The sequence below is a fragment of the Helicoverpa armigera genome, chromosome 23 (assembly GCF_030705265.1).
Source record: "Helicoverpa armigera isolate CAAS_96S chromosome 23, ASM3070526v1, whole genome shotgun sequence".
NCBI lineage: Eukaryota > Metazoa > Arthropoda > Insecta > Lepidoptera > Noctuidae > Helicoverpa > Helicoverpa armigera.
The window spans coordinates 2,754,916-2,777,811 of record NC_087142.1 but is presented as its reverse complement, the minus strand read 5'-3'; the positions used below and the strand labels follow the sequence as shown (position 1 = coordinate 2,777,811).

At 34.1% G+C, this 22,896-nt stretch overlaps 1 protein-coding gene across 8 annotated transcripts in view; it reads right to left on the bottom strand.

The window, feature by feature from the left end:
* The window catches only part of LOC110371350 (atrial natriuretic peptide receptor 1), a 239,061-nt gene that overhangs the window by 7,499 nt on the left and 208,666 nt on the right, over positions 1–22,896 (bottom strand). For all 8 annotated transcript variants that reach the window (XM_064040918.1, XM_064040919.1, XM_021327543.3 and 5 more), the window contains 8 exons: positions 15,078–15,216; positions 10,400–10,481; positions 9,176–9,299; positions 3,526–3,852; positions 2,763–2,922; positions 1,924–2,082; positions 1,181–1,346; positions 752–901 (listed from right to left, as the gene is read on the bottom strand). In XM_064040918.1, coding sequence (XP_063896988.1) covers positions 752–901; positions 1,181–1,346; positions 1,924–2,082; positions 2,763–2,922; positions 3,526–3,852; positions 9,176–9,299; positions 10,400–10,481; positions 15,078–15,216 — 1,307 coding nt within the window. The remainder of the gene's footprint in view (positions 1–751; positions 902–1,180; positions 1,347–1,923; positions 2,083–2,762; positions 2,923–3,525; positions 3,853–9,175; positions 9,300–10,399; positions 10,482–15,077; positions 15,217–22,896) is intronic.

The following is a 22,896-nucleotide window of genomic DNA, read 5'->3' as shown; positions in this document are numbered from 1 at the left end:
TTATTGTGTTGTATAAAAGAGGAAAAGAAATTACGAAGTATCCATTAAAATAAGTGGAGCTGCTTGCTTTTAATAATATTTCAAAATTTTTAAAGATTCAGTACAAACCAACCTCGAATTTGACCTTAAAAGCATAAGAAAATCTGAATATAGTACCTACCGTATGACATGAATAAATAATTTGAAATTAGGAGTTCTATGAAATATATTTTCTTAGCCTTAGTTGATGCTTTTTACGAAATATTTCAGTTTCTTTTGACGGAATATTTTTTAAGAAAAAGCATTTTTAAGGCACAAACAAGTCACTTAAAAAATCAAGTTCATTAAATACGAAGACAAAATTTTTAGAAGTTGAATGGAAAAGACAATTTAGTCGGTCTTTGTTACTTTGAAAGTCCATTTTCTAATTAGCACTGTCTGCTACCGACGAAAGTTATTCATTATTGAGATTTTAATTGACCTCAAACGGACGATGAAAAATTGGAAATGAAAAAAATAATTATATTTTGAACAGAGTTATTACCGTCGTAATTAGATTTGAGAACATAGTAGATACACATCTTTGTTCTTTATTTTTTTATTTTGAATACCTACACAGGTAGTATTATTATTCGTCTGAATAAAATTTTGCAGACTCTTCGATTAAAATCTCTATTGTTTTCGAAAGCAGTTCAATATTGGCGCTATGTTTTATTATAAATAGTTTTTACTGAAAGCACACTGCTTTTAAAATGCTGTTTTTGTTACTTACTTGGGTAAAAGTTGATAGAGAAGTTCTTCGCATTTCTTCTTTTCTTCTAAATAATCTTGAGTTCGCTCACTAACTAAAGATTCCAAATTATTTGCGTACTGCTCCATACGGGAAAGTAAATTATCTAAAATATTGCTACTTTCTTGAGTTCTGTTGGAAACAAAAATATAAGTTTAGAATATAGAAAACTGCGAAAAAGAAAACAATACTAAGTAAGTATATGTACAAATAAGAAGCAAAAATGTGTTGTAAAGAGTGTGATTGTTTTACGGTAAAAAACCGATAGTCATGTGTTTTCGGAGGCTGTTAAAATCCACAAATAAAACACTATGTAAATAAAATTAAAAAAAAAAAAACAAAATAAATTGCTAAAAAAATGTCACAATACATCTACACCAGAAGATGAAGACATATGTACATAATAATTACTTGTTGAGGCGTCTTATGGCTCCCTTCAGATGCGCGAAGTCTGGTCTCTCGGCAGGGTCTTCGGCCCAGCACCTCCTCATCAACTCGGTGGCATCGTCCACCTCACAGGAACGGTGATGAGATGTATTGGGTCGAATACCACTGGCTATCACGGCCTCAATGATTTCTAGGAAAATGGAATATTCAAGGATAGTTTTTTTTTTTGTTAAAACGCAATTTCCCACGATATCCACCATATTCCGAGGTAAATATTTAACTATAAAGTAACTTAAATCCTTATTCGATTAAAGAGCTATCATTATAATCCGTAATTCAAGAATCTTTATTCAGTATCTTAAATTGTATCGACGCCAATAGCCAAAAGGCCGTCCCAATAAATTACGGACCTATTGGTTTAATTCCCAAACGCATTACATAAATGAAATATCCTTTTAAACCAATTATCCCTACAGCGCGTAAATAAAGCCAAAAGAGATATTTGATGAAAAAATGTTTTTGCCAATTTGGTTTGCACCTGTGTTAAACGGAATCCATTACGTTTAATATAACCTTGTATGAATAACGGGAAATATATATTTTAAGCACCACTCTCTTTTAAACATTTATGGAGATGAAACGCGTTGTACCAAAAAATATAGGTTTTTGGAATTTACTCTGAACAATAAAGCATCAATTTGTGTATCTCATTGCCGCTAGGCTTGATCTTATTTTAATAATTCACTAGTACCTTTAGCACTACTCACCTTTAGGGGCCATTTCAATGCCAGGACCGAGCCAGAATGCTCCTTGCCTATTCACAATTTCATGCATGACGATGCCGAAGGAATACACGTCTCCTTTCTGTGTTCCCTCCGGTGGCGGTTCTGCTGTTCGAAGCAACTCTGGTGCAGTCCAGAGAAGACCTAAGGACCATATGAAAATTTAGTCTAACTGGAATAGTGGTCTAAGAAAATGATGCACCCGTTTTGGGAATAGGTTATGTGAGGTCTAATATCGCTTATGTTCACTTTTCTACGTTAGAAGAAATCGAGCTTATTTTCATGAGGTCTGGTAGACAACATTTTGGTTAAACTGTGCGCAAAAGTTTATAAAATCCTCTGTTTTTTGCAAAACGTGGCGTAAGGCAAAGTCCTGATTTTCCTCAAATTAAGAATTAAGAACTCAGAAAGACAATTACAAAGTAAAAATTAAATTAAAAGCTGTCCAACTGAGCTTCCTTATTGAGGCGGTTAATATAATTTTACAAAAGTCAAATACTCTGACTGGCGACTAATTGACTGGATGCTGGTTGAATTTCAAACTTGTTTCAGAAAGTGCGAGGGTAGAATGGCGTCATAGTTAAGTGGATCGGTAATGAGTGATATTGTTTAATCATGAGGCTTTTATATAAATTCGAACGTGTTTAGTTCAGATTAGTTATGACAACGAAAGTTGGTATTTGAAAGCTTTGAATCAGTAAGTAAGTAATCAATGAGTAAGTGAACACAATCGCTTGACCCGTACGAGTAAACTACATTTGCAAAAAAGGACAGAAACATTAAAATTAGTTCTTTTCACTTAACACTAATTTCAATGTACTTACGCGTCCAATAACTATGTGCCCTCGAATCTTTCTCTGATGTCCTCAGCGCGTGGAGTCCAAAGTCTGTGATCTTCAATACAAATCGCGAGTCTACCACACAGTTGCTGGATTTCAGAGCCCCGTGAGATCTGATGTCTGAACCGTGGAGGTAATGCATGCCCTGAATAAGGAAAAAAAACATTAAAACGTTATTGGGAATACATTTGATGCAGTCTTATAATGAGCGCTGAATTTGTTTATGTGTAAGGATGGCTGTATATTTTATTAATGTTTTAATATCACTGGACACAAGACCCACACAGTATTGAATTCTGCACTGAAATTGGGACAATGTTTAAACAAGCTGGTTATAGTCACCACAGATAACATTTCGCATTGTCTGCCAAACAAAACAAATGATTTGATCAGTTCATTATTTATTAATCCCTGTGATTTTATTGAACTTTAGTAAAATCGATTCACAATGTTTGTGTAAAGCTTTTAAAGCTCGGTGAGGCAGTAGCAAAGTTTTACTATCGTATCCGATAGCGTAATTATATGTCCTTTGAGATTTTATACTATTATGACCCTGTAAACAGGTCCAAATAAATTGATAAACTGTTTAGTGTAAAGGAGTACAATAGTATCAATTTTCAAGAGATTTTATAAATAGTAACTAGACTCAAAAATCCCCAAGACTCGGCTAAACTGTGAGTACGACTGCGCAATCATCGTGAAAATAAAAGTACACAATTTGAGATTAATAACAATTCTACAAGCTCACCTTCACGATATCGTGCATCAAACTGACTTTGAACATCCAATCCAGTTTAATGGATTCATTTTCCAAAATATCTTGTAGCGATCCTTTGGGGCAGTACTCGGTCAAAAGGCAACAATGTGGAGGATCCACACACGCTCCGTAAAACCTTGCCAAGTGATCATGTTCTAAATCCTTCATCTTCTTCAACTCAAGAAGAAGAGGCCTCGTTAGGTCTATCCGCTGTTTGTCCACTTTCTTAATAGCAACTCGGCAACCTTTGTAGAATCCACATGGAGCATATACTTGTCTATCACCAGCTAAAGAGGTGGCTTCGTCCGAGAACGTAGTCTAAAACAAAAAACATCAATGTAAAGACTCTAACGGCCAGTTTCTTCATCAAAAGTTAAAGTTAAAGTAATGTCTAAAGTTAAAGTTACGGTCAAATTCGTTTTTTCAAGGCTAAAGTGACAGCAAAATTCATAGAAAAATTGAATTTAACCGTTACTTTTACTTTAGACATTTCTTTGACTTTTACTTTGGATTTAACTTTTGATGAAGAAACTGGCTGTAAATCTGTTTAATGTCTATGAAAATCGTTTAAGCTTATTCGCACAAATAAGGTTTCGTTTTCAACTGCCTAAGAGTTAATTTAATTAGTCTATTTAGAACTTGATCTCCTCAGTGTATCTTTCCTAAAGGTGTTCGTAATTTCAAAGAAGTTGTGGTTAGGGTCCTCTAAAGGTACCAGCTATTTCCAGGAATTTCAAATTATCAAAAAGATACTCCAAAATATTTAGGAAATTAACAGTAACTTCTTAAAGTAGCTCTTCAAACTATTCCACTCACAAAATCTATCGAACGCTAAAAGTTCATCGAATATTAACGTTGTTGAACGAGGATGAAGTTCGTACCGATAAATACTTGACATTTATAAGTTTGGTAACTTAGCTCTTCACAAGCTGAAAGTCAGCCATGAATCAATTCGGACTTACCTACTTTTACATTTCAGAGCCAAACAAGTTTTGGCCGTATTCGGAATTCAAGACAATGTTTCATTCTCAAGAGCTCTAGACTAGTCTAAGATTTAACAGACTTTGGGGGTGCAGTTTAAACGTGATCATTAAGCGTAACTTTCCAATAAAAATAAAATATAACAATACATGAAAATAGTTCATCGATCAAAGTTAATGCAACTGACAACAAATATTGTAAATTATGATTTTACACAATAGCGGATCATGAAAGCAATTCGAACAAAGCTTCCAAATAATGGAAGTAATGAACTGGAAAGTCCACAGGGGATAACCTATGGACAATCAATATAACATCGAGATTTTTCGTTTGTTTAGTAATTTGCTTCTTATATGTACAATGTGTCCCGGGGATAAGTGACCGCCCGAAATTTTTTGAATATTTGTACAAAATTAAGGATAATTTCCTTTATATTTGGGACTTACCGCCTTTGGTTTTTTTTTAATGATTTTTAGTAAATACTGTGACGTGCTGCAGTTTTTTTAAGATATTTCCTAAGTTTTACATCTTTTAAATTCTTTTTCTTTATTGACTAGCCGACATCATAGTTTATCAATTAAAATTATCAAACATAACAAAAATGTAATAAAACATTTATTAGAAAAAAAAGAAAATAAAAATTCAAAGAAAATAACGCCTTTTTTCAGTTTTTTCAAAATAAGTCCAATAAATGCCCCCTTAATATCACTTTCTTTTAATTTATTAATAAACTACATGATATTTCCTACAATAGCTCACAACAATGTTTGCTGCTATTTCAAACAAATGCAAAAATACAGTCAGTTGAAATTTGAAAAAAAAGAGCAAAGCCTGTTATTATCAGGCCTGACAATAAAATTTTTTTAATGATTTTTTTCAAAAATATAAATGAAATTATCCTTAATTTTGTACAAATATTCAAAAAATTTTGGGCGGTCACTTATCCCCGGGACACATTGTATATATGTCGTAGCCATATCGTAGAATTGGCCACTTCATGAAAAGCTTGAGCATTTCATGAAATGGTTGCGTTTCATGAAATGTTCATGATAATTTGACCAGATCGTTAAATCGTCAACATTTCTCGATTTTGTCATCCATGTCTGGCCTTATGGTAAAATAGGGCATCCATAAAATATTTAATATAAATCCACAATATTTTGGGTCGACCCATTGGAGTTTAATTTCATAAAATCTGGTAGTTGTGAAATTTTTCACAGCTCAAAATTGTCAGGAGGCAAAAAAACTTAGGTTTTTTTCATAACTTCAATTGCAAATATTAAGAACTTGTTCATTGTCCTTTAAGTCCGACATACATAATAATTTAAATAAAATAGGAACTTTAGTAACATTTTAGGAATCTTAAAATATAATACACGTAATCTAAAATGACGTAACCTGTAGGTTCACTGCCTCGTTGGTCTAGCTGTCGCAAGCGCAGCTGTCGAGTACGAGGTGTCGGGTTTGATTCCCGGGTCGAGCCGAAATCGCTTTATGGGTTTTAGAGACTTTAGGTCGTGTTGGATTGCCGTCCCATCGGGCTATGGAAGTGAAGGAATAGTGAGTGCACCTGTGTCTGTGTGTCACCTCGCAAATTCTTGTGCACTATAATATGTCCTGCGCAGTTGGCTAATCTCCTTACTTGAGAACAGCCGCCGCGCCGTAGCCGATAATTAGCTAAGAGGACATTATTGTTGTATACTATGTTGCAGACTATAGGGGTAGATGAGTTTCTCCACCTTACCTAGGTCTGCGCTCAGCTGACTCGTTTGGGATGCGTTCGGAGAGCGGTGGGTTCTTGTATCTGGCAGATGTTACACTCGCTACTACTCGCAAGAGGTTATAAGTGTTACATCGCTGGTAAATAATTCCATGGGGTTTGGAGTAAGCAAATTAAACAGCAAAGTATGTTCCTGTCATATACAAGCTGTTGATTTGCATCTGTGCCATATTCAAGGAGGTAATTATGCTAATGATTCTCGAACCAAATTAAAAAAAAAAAAATTGGTACGTATTTTTTTTTCTTTAATTTTTTTTTCGGATTTTCTTAAATGTCATCTAGCGTTATTTAAACTTGGCGCGTATGTTACTGGCCTTAAAACCGTGCTGCACTCTCACACAAACGCAAACACAAAGGATACGCAACGATCACTCATAAGTTTCATTCATAAAATTAAATTACTTCTGAAATACCACGACATTACAATGACAAAAAAGCAGTGCATATTAGTTATTTCCCATCTACTGTAATTCCAATCGATTATTTACGTATTGTATGTCCTCCTCCTGAACACAAATGCAAATCAACACCTTGTATATTATTATTAATAACACAATAATAGTCAATAAATAGCTCAATGGGTTTCTTTGGGATATAAACTTATTTTTAATGTATTGAATCGTTTTTAGTCGTCGACCTTGTCCATCAGTTTTATGAACTTCCTTTAATATTTCAAAATACTCCTCCATCGGAATTATACGGATAGTAGGATCGGCGACGCATTTTTTCTTAAATATAAGATATTCCTCATCTGCAGTTTCCATAACGTCATATTTTGACAGCCAGTAATAGTCCATGGACTTCTTTGGCATGGTCACCCTACTGTTCTTGATTTGTTTTATAACCTTACAATTGAAAAACTTTGTTATAATTCACCAACGTAGAATTATTTTATATTATTATTATTTTCGTCGTACACTCTTTTGTCACTTTCTTCCTCAAAGGAATTATTCAATTTTTCGCTGCGAGAATTTTCAATGCAGTCAACGGCCGCCATCTTCAAACATAAACAAAGCGCTGGCAGCGCCCCTAGGGGCAATTTACATAACTATTTTACGATGTGATCAATTAATTTTGATCATTTCATGAAGAAGCCGAGCTTTCAGTTGCACATATCGAGAAACGATTTCTCATCATTGATTTGCCCAAGCCACATCATGATGTGGCCAATAGACAGTGAAACATTTCATGAAACGGGACCATTTCATGAAATGGTCGAGTCATTTCATGAAGTGGTCAATTCTACGATAAGGCCACCACATATATATTATATTACGATGTATATATTATATTACGATATATTATTATGACATATTACAATTAACATTTACTTGAATAATTGCGTATTTGTCTATAGAAACTTTTTGCTCTAAAATAATACACAGTTATACGATTAAACTCCGAATGAAAGATTGGGACAGGGGTCGCCTTAGCCCTATCAGTGATGATCCTTATCAAATAATGGTAATACAAATAGGTCGATATTAGTTTTGGTGAAGTGATTATAATTTTACGAATGTATTGAACATTAAATTCCAAAATTCCACGCTTTATGATTTTAAGCGCAGGTGGATGCCCTTTGGTACCTAATAATCTTGATTCAAAAACCGATTGGAATATGAAAGCAACACGGGGATTTGAACCGCAAAACAGTTTTAGTCTGAAATTGCACCTACATTGAAGCCTACAGATTCCCAATTCCACATTGGATGGGCTGCACAGGTTAAATCCTCAGGCTAATGTTTAGTGCCTGTATTTCTAGGATAGTCTGATAAATCCCTATGCAACAACGGATATGCATAATTTAAAGTTTTGACGCTAGTATTGTAATTTAACAATATGATTAGTTATTTCCGCAGTTATGGGAGAGGTTATTCGGATTATTCTGTTTTTTTTTTTGCATTTTGTATTATCTGTCCGCGTCTTGTCTTGGGTGCCACTTTTCGTTTTCCAGGAAATATCGTCATGATTGTTTGTTGGGACATGTATGTTTTTACAAAAAATGAAATATGTACTGTACCGCGTAGCGCGCTAGGGACCGGGATCTCGGGAATATTTAATTAAAAACATTAAATAACTTTAAGACTTTATTTTAGAATAACAATATACCAGGCTTTTTATTAGCCTATATCGACTTCCTTTTACTAATGGTCCTTTTGTCCTTAGTTTCAAGGTATAATAACGTGAGTAATTAATTTAAAATACCCAGATGTTAATTTTGATTTCCGAATATGGAATGATGTATCACTTGCTCCTATTTTTAGTTATATGGTCAGGATCTATCACATTTTTAACACTGATGATGATGTCCTCCTAGCCGATAATCGGCTACGGCGGCTGTTCTCATGTAAGGAGATTAGCCAACTACGCAGGACATATTATAGTGCACGACCATTTGCACAGACACAGGTGCACTCACTATTCCTTCACTCTCATAACCCGATGGGACGGCAATCCGACACGACCGGTAAGAGATCAGGCGCAGGACCGACATTTACGTGCTCTCCGATGCACGCAAACATGTGTTTTTAACACTATGCTTTTTTTAAATACTAGTTAAACACCTAGGTTTCCTGGTTCAAGCGAATTGTAAAGTGCAAGTATATTATTGGGACTGTTATAAGGATTTTACATTCTACATGTCAAGGTAATTGTGCAAGCCCATTGGGTACACTCCCAGTTTGCAGAAATGGGGAGGTTTGATGCGCATTATTCTATTTAAATATTATTTCCTTTTGTCCAAATGACATATATTTCATACACAATAATGAAATGTCCACTGCTGAACACAGGCCTCCCCCTTTGATCTCCACAGATACCTGTTCAGCAGTGGACGTCTTATGGCTGAGATGTGACGAGAAATGTCTTATATCTGCTTACCCCAGTACTGTATCTCCTCGCCAGTGAGTGCAAGCTCCCTCGAAGACGCCCGCCCGGCTGCAGCACGTCACTCCAACTGACCCGCCATGTCATCATAGCTATCTCTGCTTCAAGCTTGTAATGCCTATCAAAATAGAATCAGTGATTATTCATTCATTTGTTAACTACCTACATATTAATAATATTTTTAAATATTAAATATTTAAAATAACTTTAATATTAAATATTTAAAATAAGAAGAAAGAAAATACAGTCATTCAATCATTAGGTTTCAAGTTTCAAGACATAGGTTTTTTTACGTGTGCAGGATATCATATCGAAGTAAGAGTTTTTAAGCTATTGCATAGCTTCTATCGCAGGCCTTGAGCGCGGGGACCAAATCCAGAAATTCTGTAACGAAAAAACCTCACGCTCCCCACTCCGACGGGCACGGAGGTGTGGCTTGAAGGCCGTGCATCGTCTAACGTCGTGCCAGTTCGGCAGTCTTCGACACGGCGCTGTGTGTCGTGCGATTAGACGTATTGTACGACTTTACGGAAGTCGCCCGAATCGAGACGAGCTGCTCCGAAATCGGACGAATACAATACAGAATGCTATGTAATAGCTTTACCGCGGCAGTCCCCGAGTGCCACACGTATTTTTACAGGTTGTGAAAACTTAAAGTTAATTCCCTACGACTTAGTTTATTTTTTTAGTTCTATGGATAGTAAATATGGGATGGGGTATGTGTCCTCCCAATTACAGGCGACCACAGCAATCACAATACATCATTACTATGAAAACTATAACTATACAATACTAATAACAAAAAACAAAGGTTTCATTACAAGACCGTTGATAAAAATACTTTTCTCATAGAAAATAGATAATGATCTAAGAAATGTTGCTTTCACGAGGGAAAAGAATGATGGATTCAATTTAATGAGGCACCGAGTAAAAATGTACCTAATGGTTATTTTTTATCGGAAAAATATTCAGCGATACTTGTATTATTTAATACAGGATAAAACAATGTATCAAACTAATAAAGTGTTTAATATTTTAGTCCTAGCTTTTTCAGTTTCACATATGCAAAAACTTTTCGATAAATATTTTTCGGATAAGTTAATGCTTTGCTTTTTTTAATTTGGTCTTAGGCAAACAGACGAACTTCGTGACAAAAAAGTCCTGATCAAACTTAGAAAATACCTTCATTTTTATTTTAAATGACTTATGAAAACTTACCTATAAATAAACACTGAGAGTATAGCCAGTACGACGACCACTGAACTGAGTATTATACTCAAAATTGCATAAACTGGTAAAGCTGAAACAAAAGATTAATATTAGTAAACAGTATATATTCCGAATATATTATAATTATGGAATTCTGGCTACTAATTACGGACGCCAGTATTAATATCAAATTGTTCATGGAATGCTAATTTCAAATTCTGAAACCGTATTTCGATGTTATAGAGCGATGATTTGTGTATGTTTCATCAAAATCTATGACAACTTGTTGATATACTATATTGTGTGACATGATTTAAATTATGATTGTGTGCGTAGGTGCAGACGACAGCACAAAAACAAATCAATGGATTTTTAATCTTTTCTTAAAAGTCGAGACCTCCCAGCAATCAGGGTTGTAGGCATCCAGGTCGTGGTGGGAGGTCTCAAAAGATCGAGAGGTGTGGAGGCAAAATGGTGAGGCCTTTGCCCAGCAGTGGGACAGTAAGGGCTAAGAAAAAAAAAGTCGAAGGTTCATGTTTGATTGGTTAAAATTCACAAATTCGGGTAGGTTGACCTGATAGCGTCTGCTCAGAAACTGAGGACTGCCATTGAATTTTCCGAGTACTGTATCAATCTTTGTACACGACCCTACAAAGGACCTGTATCTTCCTTGTCACTGAATAAATTGTCTAGAGAATTTATTCTATCGCTTCACCCTAAAGTGAATTATCGTAATAAATCTGATAAAATTTAATTTCACGCCAAAATAAACACGACTGTGCTAGATTCGATAATTTAACGTGCTTGTGAGATGGGTTGGTCCTTTTATTCGCTTCCCAGCTTTTGTCTAAAGGAATTACATTTTGGAACAAGGAAAATTGATGAGGTTTTAGTGCATTCACTTAGAATACTGAACCCTCATTTATATCGGAACTTATTACGTGAACCCGCTGTGCAAGCGATCGAGCTTTGGGAGAAAACAGCTTTATCTTTAGGTTAGTAGTATTTGATTTTGATGGTGACAAAATCTTTTCCACAGTTTCCGAAAGTTGACTCTAGCAGCAAACGAATACAGTTATAATCTACATAGAAAGAAGAAAGAAAGAAAATTTTATTGAGTCACTTTTTTAAAAATTAAAGTAAATTATTACAAATGTTCGCTGAAACTTCTCTACGGGAGACATTTTCATAGGTTCTGTGGTCCCCAAACTAGACGCTGCCTGTATCTTGGGGACCTAAGTTGTGATGACATGAGGGTTTACTTATATACATTGAGTTTTTCTCTAGGTCAGGTAATATTTACTTTGTAATGTAATGTTATAACATAGTTTTCTAGTTTGACTGGAAATCCAACTACTATAATTTTAGAGGTATAATTTCCCACGTCTTAAAGAACCAGGGATTCAAATGTCTTCTATATTAGGAGAGGAACTAAAAATGTCACTTACGTGTCCCTACTGTGTTTGCTTATCCTTATGGTATACAGGAGTATGGGTCTATTTACCATCCACCTTATCCGTAAATGGACCTCTTCATGCATTTATTTACCAACGACATACGTACCTATTTGTGTAACTGTTATTTTTAATGCTTAAATTCTATACATTAAAAGCGGTCTTTTAATTAAGCAATTATTATAATAAGTATATTACGTACTCGTAAATTATTCATCAAGCTTTAATAAAATATTCCAATTATATTTAATAATAATTGTCTTTCCGCACGTTTGAGCGAAGTGCTTGAGCGGGATTGCAATTAACGATACCCATCACCGTTGCGCTGCTATGTGTAATAAACGATGGACCGGCCCGAGCTATATTGCTTGTATCGACCCTACGTTATTGCTTGAAGCAATAACAGGCCAGAGCCAAACAGTGAGTAAACGCTTTCAATCATGATAGGTGTTAAACGGTGATTTTATGTTGGGTTTATTTTTCAATGTTAACACTATCTCGTTTTTCAACGTATTTTTACTTACATACTTTTGACTTATATTCCCCTTATAACTAGACCGATATAAGGCATAGTACTTTTTAGGACTGACATATTATGTTAGTGTCCCAATTACTTTATATATTTTAGATCAACATTTAGTAACAGAAAGAATATCAATACCTCATCGATTTAAATAACTTCGCTAAATTCATAAACATACCGTTATTATGGTTCTTAGTCAGTTTGATTGCACAAGATTATGAACTGATGCATGACTTGTGTGTATACGATCAGCCTTTGATATTTGTTGGCAAACTGCCAATACAAGTGAAGACGGTTAGCAATGGGACAATGTTGGCAATCAAATGTACATTAGTATCATCCTTGTCAACATTTCTAGTGTAAGCGACTTATCGGAATCATCACACTAATATTGTAAAAGTTATTGGTGTATCTGTGTGTGTGTTTTTTATTTTATTATTTAGATTCATGCCAGAATATAATGAATAGAATATAATATAATGTTATTCGGTGATAGTCTAGCTACCCAATAGGGAACGATTTTTCAAATCGTTATAGTTGCTTCGGATTATTTCGCTTAGATTCAAGACAAACAAAAGTTCCTTTTTTTATGACAGGATAGATAGATAAGAGGTATAGATAGAATAAGATAGTACCTCTATAGGAGATAGATTAGTATTGCCGAAAAGGTTTGTTGAGTAATATTTCACTTCGCCACCCTCTGTCTTTTTTAAAGGATTTACATTTTCAGATCCATTTATTTTTATTGAAAATGAAACAAAGCTTTTAATCCTGCGATAATGGCAACCTACAAAATGAACGTAAGAACATTTTATTTAAAATAAAATAATGTTATTTGGAAACGTTATGAAGGCTTAATACTTATGTCATCATTATAAAGGACAATGCTCATTTAAACTACATTCATTATTTTAACGATCACAATAATCCTGTTATTTAAAGAATATGTTGGCAATAAATTGAAAATAATCATCAACATCCACGGGATTAATTATAAAAATTAAACGTAGGCAAAGACAAACAATAAAAAAATAAGTTTCATAAAGCATACATTTTACTTGGCGGTAACCCAACAAGTTGAAATAACTAGCGACCGAGAAAATTGCAAGCGATTTACTGAACACCCGATAATATTATTAAGAAAAGAAATGAGCTGCGAATACGGCTTCAGGTTGGGTCCAAATGGCAAAGATAAGGTCCATAACGAGAATAGCATAGGGAGTGGGTGCCAAACGATATTGTATAGACCACGATTCAGAATCGGTCATATTGAAAATGTTTCTTTTCTATATTAATCATCATCCTCCGAGCCTTTTCCCAATCATGTTGGGGTCGGCTTCCAGTCTAACCGGATTCAGCTGAGTACCAGTGCTTTACAAGAAGCGACTGCCTATCTGACCTCCTCAACCCAGTTACCCGGGCAACCCGATACCCCTTGGTTAGACTTGGTTACTTTTCTATATTAATATTACCTCTATAAAAAATTGTTTGAAATGGATTAACTCAAAAATTACCGGACAGATTTTAAAAATTCTTTCACTGTTGAAAAGCTACACTCTTCCCAAACATAGACTATATTTTATCACGTACGGGCAGTAGTTCCTGTGGGAGAAATAGCAGGAAAACGGCTAGTTATCACAATAAAAGAAGCTGGATCTAAAACCACATTGTAATTTTAGAAAAAAAAAAACTAATGTATATCTTACAATACTTATAGGTACCTCTGTTTGAATATTTAATGAACATTAATGGTGACATCGACACGTAACTATCTTTAAGGAAAACATTTTATTATTTATATCATAGCATATTTCGTCCCTTTTCTTGAGGGATTGGTACGCTGAATTTGTGGTTGAATTCTTATAAAAAGAAAATAAAATAAAGCCCTCAAAGTCTTTTACTTATAAACTTTAACTAAAAGGAGGTACTACAGCGAAAACAAAGTACATTGAAGTGGCAGATAAGAAGTTTAGTGGCTTAAAAGAGTAAACACCACCTCATTTGAGAGTGCCTCTTTTGTAAATTACAGGAAAATTTAATAAAAGCTAAGTCAAATAAAAGTTGTAGACATTTTAAATGTTCTTTGTTACTCAAGTTTTTCATTCATTTTTCATGTTTTATTTCATAATGCAATTCAAAACTAACTTGCGATGTGAAAAGGATAAAAGTGTCATGTATTAGCTATATTACTCCCAAGTTTCAATTTTATCTATTGAATTTGGTAAATGAAACAGAGTTGCACAGTAATGCACAGGGTGCCGATAATAACATAGGTATATTAAAATCGAATATAGCACAAACAAAACGTCACAGACTTTTCGTATAGGATCATGACATCAAAGATAGTATTTTAAACAAGCCACTACATGTGACAGATTATTATTGTATGTGGCCAGTAAGGGCCACAAGGAGTTTCCTTCAATAATTGAGCTCTTGGGCACTAAGAAGTAACATTCACACAAAATCGTAAACCAGTCCAGTAGTTTTTGAGTTTATCTACTACAACCAAACAAACAAACGAAGTTTTCCTCTTTATAATATGAGTATAGATGAAACCCGCTTTCCGTTGTCACGACAGACATAACAAGAAATCAGCTTGACCGATTTGGCTGAAACTTACACGCGGGAGAAGGTTTTAGGATAGTTTTTGTCACCATCCGGCTACGGGACGCGGGCGAAAGCTAGTCTGCAATAAAAAAATAGTTCTTACAATTATCAGGACAGAGAGAGCCATCAAAGCCGCACATAGGTGTGTCAGGCGGAGGTGTGGTCCTTCCACCAGCCCAGTGAATAGGCCGGTCTTCGATGAACTGGAGAGAGGAGTTAGCTGCCACGTATGTCGCCACCACCTGCGGAACAAATATCAATATAGTATCTAATAATATTCTTCAAAGAAATACATAGGAAAATCAGTTATATTTTAAATTCCAGGCCACGGTGTCTGTTCTCGCACTAAGCGATTAGCCAGCTATGCAGGACGTTCGCAAGAATTTGCGCCGACTTTGGTGCACTTTATATTCCTTAACTCTCATAGCCCGACGGTATGAACATAATACGAGTAGGTAAATTTAAAAAATCCAGAGTACTTTTCTGCTAACAGCCAAACTTGTTTTTTTTTTGTTTTCCAAAATTTAAAAGAAGTTAAGTTATTTTTCTTAGAAATAACAAGCAATCACAGCCAATTCAATCTCTCAAAACTAACCAAAATGTAGAAGATATTTTATAAAGTGTCTGAAAATTACGTTTGCTCAAGGCTCACATGAAATCTGCGCAAACTTCGCAAATATCATGTTCATGCCTTTTCCAAGTTCGTAACAAGCTTTTTGAAAGTTGGCCCTAGACGAAACTTGAAAAAAGTTTTTAATAAAATGGAGGGTGAACCTTGAATTTTGTCCATGAAAGTAAAATTGATTTTTATGCGCGGTTCCAATAATTTTGTTGGTACGCGTGAAATGATTGTGATTCTGGAAAACAATATAGACAAAGAATGTCGTCTGCACTTGAATTGACTTATTAACTAGTTTTTTTTTGTATTTGCATATTATAATTCAAAATAGATCGGGAACAGTGGAAGAGAGATGGGGAGGCCTTTGCCCAGTAGTGGGACACTACAGGCTAGATATAATAATAATAATTCAAAATAGACATAAGTTTATTGTAATTGATTACATAAATCTGATTGGAAATACTATTTTGTCCCTTAAAAGTGAGCCTGAACTACTGTTATTCGTTCTTTGATAAATGAATATATGGCTTTTGCTTACAAATGAAACCATTTCTGTACTGAACAATATGAAGCAAATGGATTTCAAAATATAGAAAGTCTAATTAAGCATAATACGTATTAGAGCGCGCTGCTGTCGACAGCCATTTTCATTCAATGAGGGTTTTCTAAAATGGCAATCCACGAGGTGGCAGCACCGAGTCGTCAGGTCCAATAACTGTCAAAGTGCTTATCTTTACTATGAATAGTGAACGATTTAAGTGTTTTTTTTATTTTATAATTAAAGCACTGCATTATTGTTTTACTATTGTGGTTGAGTAAATAAAAAAAACTAAATCATATTGTGTTAACAAATTTTTCAACAAGCTTTTCCTTAGTACCAGTGACTTTTGCACCTTCTCTCTTAGCTCAATTTTTAGTTCGGAAACCTTATTCTGACCGTAGTCCATAATAAAATCAATAACACTTCCAATATAACAGAATTTCAATAAACAATAAGTTCGGCACCTACAATTCCATACTATTTGACAGCTGTTTGGACCAGACGCATACGTGGCGCCACCCGGTGGCAGAAAAAATTTCAAAAACCCTCATTATCTATTGTTAGTGAATTCAGTGTTATGTAAATTATGCAATCATTTTGCCGTGTTTTCAACCAGTTGAAAGTCAGCAGAACAGATCTAATCCACTAAACTCGTATAGGATTAATTCAATAAACTATTTTTAAAATTAAGTGCATAAGATTTAAGCATTACTACTTGCATATTGCCTCACGAAAATAGGTAGATACCGATACCTACACAGATTCGGAATTACCTCAACGTCTGTCATAGGTATAAACCATTTTTTTCCTATGGATAAATATTCAAATGTTGGCCTCATCTCAATTTACGGGAAATTCCATTACTACAATTATTTGCGCGCCCCTCACATTTGGTTACGAACATAAAAAGGAGGCTATAAAATTTGCAGCAAATAAAGATGTAAGTAAAACCATTTTTATGACACAATTTAAGAACCTACTTTACTATCGTGTTAGCAAGAAAAAACGATCTACAATAGACATGGAAAAATGTAGATTGGTACTACGTAGCTATTCTCAAGAGTTCACAAACATTGTTTGCTTGACAAATGTGTTTATATGTACCTATGTCTGCGGATATATTGCAAACGAAAGCTAACCTGGGTTCATAATAAATTCTTTCAATATCCCACATACAGTAAATAGAAATGCCAGAAACTTCATTCTAGGATTTTGTTTACTTTGCTTTAGTATTGAATATGATATTTTTTGTTGGTAGAAATTAAAGAGATTGTTAATGTGATAGTAGGTAAGTTATTTATCTTAAGTTAATTTTAGTAAAAAAACCCAAAGTACTAATAAAACTCAATTTTAAACTATTCTGTCTTTTATGTTTGGAATAAGATTTATCGGAGAGAAATACTGCAATTAAAATAAAACTCCACGTTTCGGGTCCTTTGAACCCTCTGGAAAGGTCATTGAAAATAATGTGCTTTCCCCTTGACAGAGACAGACTGGTGTAAAATGTATGTAGGTACAAATGTTGCGCTCGAGAAGTTTCCACGCAAACTTTCGATTAATCTATGTTCGAACATCGTCTCTATTCACAAGTTTATAAATGTGGGGTGTGCTGTTATTAACGAGAAAGTGTGGGCTTACCTGAGATGTCTAGAAGTTGGATACAAAGAATTTTGTTATTGGAAATGTATAAATTACACTGAACATGGGATAAAATACCTTGTTTTTCATTTGAAGTCTTTAGTAAGTCAAATATCGTGGATTCGTTTTGAACTGTTTCTAAAGTTTCAATGAGCCCTTAATCGCCTGTAAACATTTTTTGTAAATAAATGTTTAATGATCAATGAATATTGAAAAGATAAAATATTTGGTCTTCGAAGTTCCTAAGCCGTCTTAAAGTTTAATCTTCAAAAGTTTTGTTTGTAATAGCTTCTTTATATTGTTTAGTACGATACTGGGAATCAATGTAAACTCCAAAACGTGTTTTTTCGAGTAAATGATTATCGATATATTTCGAATAAATTACTAGTATTTTAATTAAATTATTCTTTTAAACATTTGTGGCCGTCAGGTGGATCTAAGAAAACTCTTACAAGGCTTTATTTGGTGATTTAATTCGCAGCTATAAGAAAAAAGTACGCAAAAAATAACTTCTATATTGATTAATTCTAAAAAAGCTTATTAGAATAGAAACACTGACGAGAGAGAGACTAAAGAATGCACTAACAAAGTCTAGTTTAACTTTACCCATTTTTTATAATAAACCTTGGAAATCTTAAAGAACACAATGCCATTTTACTGCCTTATTGTAACCTTTCTCGAAACCTTTACAAAAGCGCTTAGAAATTGAAAAGTCCATTGTTACTTGGAAAACGCTGAGGTACACAATATGTGCGCGATAGAGCCATGAATTTAGGAGTTTTATTGAAAACCCTCTTTACAAGTACCACGCAACTTTTGTTAAACCATTATGCTAATACTGAATATCGAAGTTAATAAAAAGAACCGAAAATCTAAGAACATTTTTATAAGTCAGTAGCCGTTTTCCCGTGGCTTCACTCGCGTCCCGTCCCGATCTACTGTCCGCACCCGAACAAAGTACCTATAGCCAATGTTTATCGGGGATAATGTATCTTCTTAACAGTGAAATAATTTTTCAAACCATCAAAGCTTTCCTCTCAGATACCTTCCCAATTTTGGAGACTCATAAAAACTGAATATATATCTTCTTTTCATAAAACAAATACAAATAATGCAGATTGATATTATCTCTGCAGAAAATCCTGCCTTCTGATATATAAAATATCGCTTAGCCCCAAAAATATGGCGGCAAATTTTCATCTTTTCTGCGTTAACGTTATCTATGGCTGTGCCATTATTTTCGCCAAACCACTAACTTAAGTCGATCGATTAAAGGTCCATTAAGTTCAGTCCTGGTTATTTTATGGTGATGAAGTACAGATATAGGTCTTATATTTACCGACCCTTTTATATTAATAGGTTTTCAGGCCCATGAGCACAAATATAATATCGCACATTCGCCGACTGTATTTTTAATCTGTGATAAAGAAGTTAGCCACTAATTTCTTAAGGATATTAAATGGATTCAGTATTATATAAATGGTCGTTATAGTTTACCTTCACTGAAAACAAAGTTAAAAACTACATAATATACACGTCACGCACACACAGACAAGCTCTCTTACACACAGATACACATATGGATTACTTAACTTAGTTGCTAACTTAAGCGGCATATTCACTACGCATTTAGATGTAAAACAATTTATAATAACAATTTGATGAAAAACTGTTTAAAGCAGAAATATTTTCATGACTGGCAGGTGTTACAATTTTATTAATATTTCGTCCATATTATTCTCGTTGTCACTATTTAACGATCATTAAAATTGAATGATACATTATTTTCACAATAAAATGCAACGGACCATGGGGCATGGGTCGTACATTAATCAACACATTAACAGATGACCCATTACCAATTACCATTTAATTTACTGATATTGTTTATAATGAATAGTTTGTTATTATAATTGAAATTGACCCCAGATTCTGATAACCAAGCCTTTCTAATTAACGTGAACAAATACTGATAACTATAGGATTGGCGTCCTATTGAGCGGTCAAATAGGACATATTCCTGTAATTGTTACGCTTGACAGAAACGTCATGCAATGGCCAATTTTCACTAGTTCCTGATACCGACTTCCCTCGTGTAGTCTTAGAATGTAATCTAGATATTTACCGGCTTTAAATGGAATTCTGAACCAGGGCCGAAAATAGGAGATTTGCCAAATTGTATCCACTTCAGTTGCTTTTGCGTGAAAGTTATACAAAGAAGATTAGAAAGATTTATTCCCTCGCTCACAAATGATTTGCTACATAACTTTGACATTTGCTTCACACCAAGATTATTCATATTGTTACATGTTACCCAAAGTTAAATTCGTGAGTTACTTTTGCCACATAGAAGTACTTTTTGTACTTTTGGTACTTTTTGTTTTACATCGCAAAAGACTCATGATTTCGCTCGTAACTTTTTGAATTAAGCACATCTGTCTTGCTTTTCTACTTGATTGAAATACTCAGAAAGTTTGAGGCGAATTAAAGTCATTGTTAAGTTGCTTGCTTGAATGTTACTAGATTCTTCGTGGGTTCTGTTTTTTTTATTATGTTAAAGAATGGTCTGATTTGTTTTTTTTTTGCAATAGGATATTGCAATTAAATACAAACAAACACAGAACAAAGAATAAGACTTAATTGACTTTCAAAAAGGGACCCCTTTTCAACTCGTATATTTTTATAAAACATTAGAGATGCCTTTTATAGAAACAGCACTTAACTGAAACTATTCCTTGCTGACTTTAAATATGACTACATTCTCTCTCCGACTACAAATATTGAAATTATTTGCGTTACGAGTAAAATCCCAAAGTCTCTCAACAACGGTCCCTATTCTCTTATCAGCTGACCTCTGTCATTTCGTATAATGTCCCATCGGGCCACGAAAGCGAGGAAACATAAGTGCATCTACGTTATCGCACAGATTTGTGTAGTATTATATTTTCTGCACAATTGGTATACAGGCTCCCATTAAGATTGGGCTTTGTGATATCAAAACGCTATTAGATGAAAATAACATGAAGTTTTGGCCAGCTTCACGCTGATCATAAATGAACTAGTTCTTTTGCTAGGAAATGATTTTAACTGTATCCTTTTCTATCTGAACTTGTTCAGCATTTTCCTATATGTTCCTATATTTTGACAGATCTAGAGTTTATTAGTAGATTATTTATATGATAGCCGATAGAATTTGAAAGGTGAAAATCACAGCAAAATTATATGAGGTGTAAAATTAACTGAAAAAGTATGTATTTGTGTAAATAGGAGTTTGTATATTAGCTATAATGTTAATAGTATTACAGTCTTCTGAAAAAAAAAACTGAAAAAATGACTGAGCTTTTTGAAACCATTAGTGAATAACAAGAATCTTTAGAAATATTTTCAAGAAAATTTTGCATATTCAAAGGCTCTCTTTGAGAGGAATTTGTTTGCAGTTTGCATATCTCCCTCGTCATGCACAAGATTGTATTTGCTGGTTTGTTTGGCATATTGCATTTAAAATACTTCACTGAATTTGATCATGAATATCCCAAGTTTGGAGAAGATATATTTAAAACTACGTGCAGACAGAATTAGATGTGAGCATCTATCGGAAAATGGTCTCTTCAGAAAATGTGACCGAGGTTCATGTATTCATATATGTATAGTTCAGTAGAATCTTTGATCTCTCATTTTCTTAGACTGATAAATGCATAATCTAACAGGACCGGGAGAAGACGAGACCACAACTTTTATCGTAAGATGTTCCAGACACATGGAGATATCATATAATAATTGAAAATACCAAAATCTGTACAAATTGTAAATACTCGTAATACACATTTCCCTACCAGATGCAAATATTAAGACTAGATAAAAAACGAAAATATAATACCAGCCAAAGAACATACAATCACATTAAAACAAAATGGTTCAGTTTTATCCGTGGGATATCTCTCAACTTCATGGAGGTAATTATAATCTTAATTATCAATCAGTCTTTGCAAGCAGATGAGTGACGCACTGTGACAGACGACCTTCTAAACAAAGGACCCATCTTTTCTAACTGACCTTTAGAAGGTACGGCTGATGAAGGATGGCATTTAATAGGGTCCGTACCTCGAGCCAGTTATTATGAAACCACAGAATTTGGTGTCTACATTACTTCATAATCTGGAATTTGGGAAACAAAGGAAAGAGGGAAAAAATACTTTTGCCAGTTTAAATATGCCTATATTTTTTGCGTCATCAGTTAAACCAAGTGAATTTGTTCTCTTGAAGTACTTTCAACATCTAAATATATATATTATTATTTCAAGAGTAACGCAGATAAATACTATGGTATTGTTTACCGATAAAAAATGCTTTATCAGTTATTCAAAAAGTTCCATTCCATACCAATTATAGCTAAATTCCTCTAGCGTAAAAGATCCATGCCAATTGATAAATTATTTTCGCGTGAAAAGCTTTAATATTCCATTCATATTACTTATTGCGTTCTTGGTGAATTCACGCAATATTAATTCTGAAATTTTTAATATCGAATTTGGTGTCCTGCTAACCACATTACGGTTCCAGCTTGAGTTTATCCGAATGAAAAACTTGTATATAACAAAGCCTTACAAAGCTGTTTAAAATTAGCCTTACTATAGATTTTTGCCTTACCGAAAACGATGCCGTCAAAAGGGTCAACCCAAAAGGATCCTTATGTATATTTAAGACTTCGAAAAGATATTCTTTGAAAAGTTATTTTTAGAAGACCCAAATTTTTTTCTTTTTTTTAGCTTTGCTTTGAGCTTAGGATGAAAAGCTTATTTTAAGCAGATAGGTACGTTTTAATAATGAACATTAAATTTTAAATTAAGAAAATACTAATGAGCAAAGAATTTTAAAATGTTAAGCTGTCTAAATGATTTATGCTAGATCATGACGCACATACAAAGCGTCCAATACATTAATTCTAGAATTTAATTTAATATCTCACTAATCTCACTAAATGCTTCTCATGACGACCTTCAATAAACTTTGTCCTTGAAAATCAAACCTTTTACACCTCAGAAAATAAATCAGATTTACGCCTTTCTATTGTTAAATGTAACTCTCTATCTCTTATTTACTGACTCCGAGTTAGTAACGATTTCG